General features: G+C 44.1%; 1 protein-coding gene across 2 annotated transcripts; it reads left to right on the forward strand.

Moving 5' to 3' along the window:
* Positions 1–42: 42 nt before the first annotated feature.
* On the forward strand, positions 43–7,226 carry tdp1 (tyrosyl-DNA phosphodiesterase 1). Of its 2 annotated transcripts, XM_034557987.1 has the most exons (16): positions 43–404; positions 1,105–1,704; positions 2,146–2,189; positions 3,052–3,107; positions 3,206–3,302; positions 3,433–3,467; positions 3,796–3,888; positions 3,994–4,164; positions 4,257–4,335; positions 4,463–4,639; positions 5,160–5,208; positions 5,462–5,528; positions 5,765–5,872; positions 6,262–6,364; positions 6,456–6,558; positions 6,976–7,226. In XM_034557987.1, the coding sequence occupies exons 2-16, from the start codon at positions 1,107–1,109 to the stop codon at positions 7,047–7,049; spliced, it is 1,854 nt and encodes a 617-aa protein (XP_034413878.1). In that variant the 5' UTR covers positions 43–404; positions 1,105–1,106; the 3' UTR covers positions 7,050–7,226. The 2 variants fall into 2 exon arrangements, with proteins under 2 accessions (XP_034413878.1, XP_034413888.1); XM_034557997.1 differs by lacking the exon at positions 6,976–7,226 and having other exon boundaries at positions 6,236–6,364.
* Positions 7,227–7,835: the final 609 nt, after the last annotated feature.

The following is a 7,835-nucleotide window of genomic DNA, read 5'->3' on the forward strand; positions in this document are numbered from 1 at the left end:
CAATACTGCCACCTACTGTTCAGGAGTATGAACAGACAGGCAGTCACAGAATACAAAGCAGGGTAGCACATAGTAGACTTTGTGATAGAAAGTTTAATACAATTACAGAAACAGATACACAATAATCAAAGTATGAATGAAGCCAACGGATGTTGTGTACAAACCCTTGTTTTATAAACCTATCAATTAGTCGCTGGCTTGTATTTACGTCCCGCCGTTGAGGCGGAACTACATTACCAAAAACAAAGCAGGAAAAGGAGTTTCGACCCGGACACGTGTTCCCTGGGCACCCCCTGCAACTGTGGTTTGTTACACGGGAATGTATCGCATTAGCTTCGTTTAGCGGTGGAGCGACACGAGTCACGACCTCATTCAGCTGTGCTGCTGCTCACGTATCTGACTTGGTAAAAGCAAATACCAAGCGCGGCCTTCATGCTACGTCACTTACGCTCTTCATAACAACAACACTGTGATACCAGCTCATCACTCGCGAATTGCAGAACGTGCACGATCGGCTTTACGTGTTTTTTAAAAATGTATTTGTGTTTACTGTGTTAATCGTTAGTATGAACGATTTTTTTAGTGCTGTATATTTGCGCCTAATTCATATGTTGCCCATTTTTAACGATTTCATCGGAGCATGCTTCTGATGTTATTGTGCATGCAGTACATTTTATGTAAACACACTTTACATGTAGACGCAGGAGTTAGTCCCACGTTATGGACTTTGCATTTATTTGAAATAGCCTAGATGCACCCAAATGCTGACATGCTGTCACTTGTGTTTGATTCAACCTGTCTCTATTCGGTTATTTTTTTAATATGTATAAACAGTAATTGTCACAAATCGCCACCAGACTGGTAGAATAAGTTGGCTCAAAGCCGCTCTGTTCTGAGAGTGTCATGGCTATCAGTTAATATGTTTGGTACAACACCTGGAGCAAGCTGGGGACCAGCAGGGTGACTTTAAGCTACATTTAAGTCGTGCTTGGTCTTTTAAATGTCGGAGCTCTCACAGTCTCATCAGTTCAGACCGGTGGCTTTATTTCAGGCTCGCTCTCCTGATGCTCACCTGATGCTTGAACCCTCTGTATCTCTGATCAGGCATGTCTCAGGACAGTCACCATGGCAAGTGGACCATCTCCAGCAGTGATGATGATGACGAGGCTGTCCCTCTCTCTGGGACTACAACGTCTGAGCCCCGCCGACCTGCTGCATCCGGTCAAGGCTCCCATCGGCCCGCTTCCCCCCAGAGCCCCAGACTGGAAGCAGCCACTGTGGACGTGAAACCAGAGCCAGCTGACGCCCCTGTGTCCTCGCTCGCAGATGGCTCGGAGGCCGGACGGCCGGCATCGACAGACCAGTTGAATGCATCGAAGTATGAAACCAGTCCGTCGTTGGCTGGAAAGCGGAAGAAAGAGGCGTTGGACGGCTCAGGCTGGGCTCTCTCGGATAGTGACGATGATGATGGAGATGTGAAGGGGAAGAGCCTCGGTAAGAGGGCCCCTCCGAGCCCCAAGACAAAGAAACCAAAGGTGGAGACTGAGCGCCCCCCGAGTCCCCACGGTCGCCTCTACTACATCGACGAGCCAGAGGACTTCTTTGAGTCCAGCATTCCTCGTTTGAGTGACACATACAGGTTTTACCTCAACAAAGTCACAGGTCTGGACAGGAAGTACAACAGTGGGGCTCTGCACATCAGAGGTGAGAGGAGCTTCATTTACCAGCATTTGGTGCAGACAGATTAGTGAGAGGAACAATAAAATAAATCGTGCTTTTGATGGGAATGTTGCAAGTTTGAAATTAAAAGTGTTTGACATCACTCATTCTTTTCACCTCCAAATCTCCTTCATTGAAACAGTAGGAGTTGCTCAGTGACGAGCAGTAAACGGCTGGGAAAAGCTGAGAATGCTTTCTGGGTCAATGGAGGCTGACTATCTTTTTTAAATGAGTTAGAGTGGCTTGTGTGTTCGTACTTTTTAGATTTGTCATTTTATGAAATGGCAACAGGGCGATCCCACAGGTGGGAAACCCTCTGGTAAGATGAAGGTCCTAGTTTCTTGCCCTGACTGCAGATCAGAAATCAGTGCACAGCGTAATTCATTATAATCTATTCTAGTAACCATTACTTTTTCTTTCATCCAGACATTCTCTCGCCATTATTTGGGACCCTGAAAGAGTCTGCTCAGGTGAGTTAACTTATGTCCTGCGTTTAAAAATGAATAAATGTCGCCACGCTAGTGTCATGGCAATGTGGGTCTGTCAGTCCAGTACTCCTTCAGTACAGACTAAAATATCTCAACAACTATGGGCTGAATTGCTGTGAACTATGGTATAATTTTTAAAAAAAACTGCAGAGGATGAAACTTCGAAGATTATGTGAATATTCATCTTCTCACCATGATGATGATGTTGATGTCGTTGTGTTTCCCTCAGGATGACACCATAATCTTTGGTGATCCTTTAATTTTCATCTGGTCAAAAATACAAAACTAATCGCATCATTCTCAGCTATACTTTGTGTTTTTAATGCTAATTAGCAAACATTAGCACGCTAATGTGCTCCACTGAGGAGGAAAACGTGGTGAGCGGCATAACTGCTAAACAACACCATGTGAGCATGCTCACATTAGCATTTAGCGCGCTCACATTAGCATTTAGCGCAAGCACATTCTCCCAGCTAGCTGCTAGCATAGCTGTAGACCAGTGGTTGTCGGCTTTTTCGAGTCGCGACCCCTCCCCCCATTTAAGTTGAGTTTGAACAGCTAAATGTTAAATGTATTTGTACTTGTATAGCTTTATTTGGCTTTTCTTTCTTTGGACTTTCTCTGTCCCCCCCGACCTCTTTATTGACCGTCATTGACTCTCACAAACACACTCGGTACAATCTATCATTAGGGCAAATTATGTCACTGGCACAGGCGACGTAACGTAAAAATTCCCCAGTCTGAAATCTGTTTAATTTATGTTCACTATACCTCCAGGTTGTGAACCACAGCTGTAGACTGCAGTATATTCGTCCATTAACACAAATGTGTCTTTTCTTCGTAGTTTAACTACTGCTTTGATATTGCCTGGATGGTCAAGCAGTACCCATCAGAGTTTAGGTAAGTTCTGCTTCTGCAGGCTCTGCAGAATGAGTTAGTTTGTGCTTTTCTTTAACAGTGACTCTCGGTCTAAAAGGACATTTGTGTTGCGTTGTCAGGGATCGTCCAGTTCTGATCGTCCACGGAGATAAGAGGGAGGCCAAGGCCCGGCTGCTCCAGCAGGCGAAGCCTTTTCCCCATATTCACTTCTGTCAGGTACAGACCCGCCACTACAGGAGACCATTTGTCTGATATTACATAAACTGAGCTGTAAAGTAGGATAGTCTTACTGACATATTCCTGTTAATAAGGTTCCAGACTGATGTTGTGTGACTCTCCCCTACAGGCCAAGCTGGATATTGCTTTTGGAACTCATCACACGTAAGCATTTCTTTCCCTGCCTGGTATCATCCTGCTCTTTTTTTTCTTCTTTCTTTCACATCTCACATCAGTTTCAGATTGTATTGCATCTTTATGTAAGGCTCTTACCACTTTTGTCCACACTTTAGAATCGGACGCAGTCACAGTCACGTAGTCTGCCCTTATTGCACTGTTATCAACCTATATCAACGAATAACTTATAGGGAGTACTTCTACATTTTTAAAATTTCTTGCTTGAAATGATTATGATGAATGTGCGCTGGCAATGCAGGTAGGGTCAGTGGTATTGCAAACTGTACAAAGCAGAACATTGTGTGTCATTGTGCAGGAAGATGATGTTGCTGTGGTACGAGGAAGGCTTCAGGGTCATCATTCTGACCTCCAACCTCATCAGAGCCGACTGGTACCAGAAAACACAAGGGTGAGTCTGTCTGTTGGAGACGGGATTGTTCTGAGGCACATCAAGCCGACAGTAGCTTCGTATTGTTTCCAGTTGCCCCCTGAATGTATAGATTTCCCAAACCAGGATGTGGATGAGCCCCGTGTTTCCACGGTTACCAGAGGGCAGCGGTGAGAGCGCGGGGGAGTCCCCGACCTCCTTCAAGAGGGACCTGCTGGAATACCTGGCGTCGTACCGCGCGCCAGAGCTCGAGGAGTGGATCCGGCGAATCGGAGCGCACGACCTGTCGGAGGCCAGGTAAACGCGAGGCACGTGCTGCTAAATGATGCCGCGTTGTGGGTGACATCCGGCTCAACTCTTTACCTTCCACACACATCTTCTATTACTAGGGTTTATTTGGTCGGCTCAACCCCAGGGAGATATGTTGGCTCGGACATGGAGCGCTGGGGCCACCTGAGGCTGAGGAAGGTAAAGATGTCTCCTCTCTAACTAGTTAATAACGGCCCAACTACCAGGCGGAATTGGGGAAAATATAACGAAATGTAACAATTTCCACGTGGTCTCTAACTGTGGTTTCTTCTTCTTATTGCATTAGCTGCTGTATGACCACGCAGATCCTGTTCCCGGGGAGGAGAGGTGGCCCGTGATTGGCCAGTTCTCCAGCATCGGCTCTATGGGACTGGATAAGACCAAATGGTTAACGGGTGAATTTCAGCGCACCATGACCACGCTGGGGAAATCCTCACTGCGCTCAGACCCCCCCATGCACTTGGTACGTTCCCTTGAGAACACACTCCGACCCTTGCTGGTGTGATGCAGCAGCGTTACAATGCACAGGGCGAAATGATACGATGCTTATTAGGTTTTCTGCTGCTGCTGTTACGTTCTCGAATAGAAGATAGCATTTGCCTCAGCTTTAAAGTTGTAGACGTTTTTTACATTTCCTCCCTGCAGGATAACCAATTTCAGACACAATAATGCTTGATTTGAAAAGTGAACCCCCACCAGCCCCATTGGCACTGCTAACTCATCTCTTGCATGTCTTAGAGTGTCTAAGACATGAATTAACATAAATACTGAAAGAATACACAATACTTTCTTTCTCTTGCATGTAAAAAGTAATAAAAAAACCCCAATACAAGCAATAAAAGACTAACCGACCTGACCTTTTCTCTACCCGTGCTACTGATCTCGGCCTTAACAGTGATCCTGTAAATGCCACGTTTGGCCACAGTTCAGCACGAGTGGCACAGCTTTCCCAAACAAGCTGCTGATTGGTTCATCTTTTGCAGGTGTATCCATCAGTTGAAGACGTGAGGACTAGTTTAGAAGGCTACCCAGGTGAACAATGTTTACATTTCTACATTTGTTTTAATTTATTTTTTATTATTCCTTCATGTGTTGTAGAGGGCTCTTTACTAAATGCAGGTAAAATGCACAGACGATCACGTTTGCGGTCTTTTAGCTTTCTTTAAAAAAAAAAATAATAATAATAATATTTGTTAATTGAGTCATCCACCTCAAACATCTACTTGCTCGATTGAGCCAGCATTTGATCGTGTGGTGACTGCCGTACGTCTCCTCTGTCCTCCAGCGGGAGGCTCTCTTCCCTACAGCATCCAGACGGCTCAGAAACAACTCTGGCTACACTCCTTCTTCCAGTAAGGTGTACTTCTATTAACCTCTGTTAATATTCATTCATAATACCCATATTGCAAAATGACTGTAGCTGATCACACCGTACAAGGTTACTACACACACCGTGATCATTTGAACTTTGGGCTATGTACAGATTGATTTAAGCTTATTTGCTAACTGTTGACAAGACTTATTCGCATTTATACATTACATTAAGTTAAATACCACAGATTAATATAGTGTGTGTGTGTGTGTGTAGCCGTTGGAAAGCCACTGCAACAGGAAGGAGTCATGCCATGCCACACATCAAGACCTACATGAGGGCGTCACCAGATTTCACCGAGCTTGCCTGGTTCCTCGTCACAAGGTGTGTGTGTGTGCGCTCTAGCTTTATATTTGTTGATTTATTTTTACTTTTTTTTATTATACATGTGTCTTTCTGATTGGTTCTCTCATATTGTACATGTTTATAGCCTTTTAATATATGGTACCATTCACGAGTTTCACATTTAAATTCATTACGAAGAACTTTCACCAGATTCTCACTCGTAGACATCAATCTTTTGTCTTTCACACAGTTTTTCATTTTTTATATAAAAACAAACTTATTTTTCTCATCAACATAAAAACAACTTTTGTCATGTCATATTTAAATAGAGCTGAATGCAGCTGCGTTCTCTAAATTAAATATCCCATCGTACTGAAAACGAATTGATGTGCTCATTTTCAGACTGTCAATATGCTGTACTGTTTCAGTGCCAACCTGTCCAAAGCAGCCTGGGGTGCGCTGGAGAAGAACAGCACCCAGGTGATGGTCCGTTCATACGAGCTGGGAGTCCTCTACGTGCCCTCTGCCTTCGTAAGAACAACTCAGGGGCCAACGGCAGCAGATGACACGAGCTGGACAACATTGGGCCGATGTAGAGTAACGTGTGGTTGTCTCCTTCCAGGACATGAAGACCTTCCCCGTTCACAAAAGTCAATTTCCTGTATCCGACTCCGCTGGTTTCCCTGTGCCCTTTGACCTCCCCCCCACATGCTACTCTCCTAAAGGTACACAGCAGAAGTGTGATATAGTTGATATAGATATAGTTGATGCACCACATAGTCTCTGCTGATTCTACCAATTTCTCTCTGCAAATGATGACGTAGAAACATTTTGAAGGCTTTAGCTTTGAACTACATTCACAGTGCCATCTCGTGGCATGCAGGAGAAAGAGTTACTTCGCCATATTTTAGTAATATATTGTATGTTTAGTTCAATTCAAAGCATATTGTGTGGTATGTTTATTTTTTATTTTTTAAAAAGCCAGAGCCGTTGATATGAGTGGGGCCTGCTCTTCCACTGAAACGGTCAATGAAGACAGCGTAAACGCTCTGCAATATCCCTTTTGAAAAAAATCTATATATTAAACAATGTATTTATATATATTTTAATGTCACTGATCTCTTGTCTTTCTTTATTTTCAGATCAGCCTTGGATCTGGAACATTCCGTACAGCCAGGCTCCCGACACACACGGCAACGTCTGGGTTCCCTCCTGAACACACACACACACACACACACACACACACCGACCTCTGTTACTTTACAACTGCTGGTTGTAATTGTCAGTACTGTAGCTACAGTAGGTGTTAGTTGTAACATTTATTTTTTTATATTTTATACCAGACTGTAGACTGACGTGTTTTCTACCAATAAATCCAATACTGTTCTCATTGTCCAGGTGTGGCGTTAAGATTTGAATGTGAATGCACTCACCTCGTTAGTTTGTGTTAAACATATTGGTTTCATTAGATTAGGATCGAGGCCCGTCCAACAACGCATCATAGCGTGGACGACAGGAAGCTGTTGTTATCCCTCAGAGTGATTGATTTATTCATTTTGTTTGTAGTTAGCCAAATTATGAACAGCGAGGGAACGAATGTATCCTTTTAGAGGTCAGATGGGATCCTATGTTGGCAACTCCTAATGCTGATTCAGCAAAGTGTTTGCTCCCGAATATCCTCCTAAAGTCGGTTTACATCGTGGACACAAACTGATTTTACTTTAAGAAACTTGCTTAGAGTTAACAGTTTGTGACACGTTTCCCTTTCGTGCAGCAGCTCCTCTAACCTACCAGGTTGATAATTGTATTCCTACGGTCCCCCAGGTGTTAATTTGTCACCGATTCGGCAGCTAGAATGCAAACCAGCAGGACTGTCTGTGTAATGAGTGTCAAGTGTCACTGATCTGGCGAAAAGGACAAGGACACACACACAAACACACACACACACACACACACACACACACTGTTCCTGACTCACCACCGGCATTCTGGGTAAAGGAGT

The sequence above is a fragment of the Cyclopterus lumpus genome, chromosome 3 (genome assembly GCF_009769545.1).
Source record: "Cyclopterus lumpus isolate fCycLum1 chromosome 3, fCycLum1.pri, whole genome shotgun sequence".
NCBI lineage: Eukaryota > Metazoa > Chordata > Actinopteri > Perciformes > Cyclopteridae > Cyclopterus > Cyclopterus lumpus.

Excerpts from the sequence above, each read along its gene's own strand:
- tdp1 (XM_034557987.1), top strand. The coding sequence starts at position 1,107 with ATGTCTCAGGACAGTCACCATGGCAAGTGGACCATCTCCAGCAGTGAT. Across the intron at positions 1,705-2,145 it reads TGGGGCTCTGCACATCAGAG|ACATTCTCTCGCCATTATTT; the intron begins GTGAGAGGAGCT and ends TCTTTCATCCAG. Across the intron at positions 4,165-4,256 it reads CACGACCTGTCGGAGGCCAG|GGTTTATTTGGTCGGCTCAA; the intron begins GTAAACGCGAGG and ends TTCTATTACTAG.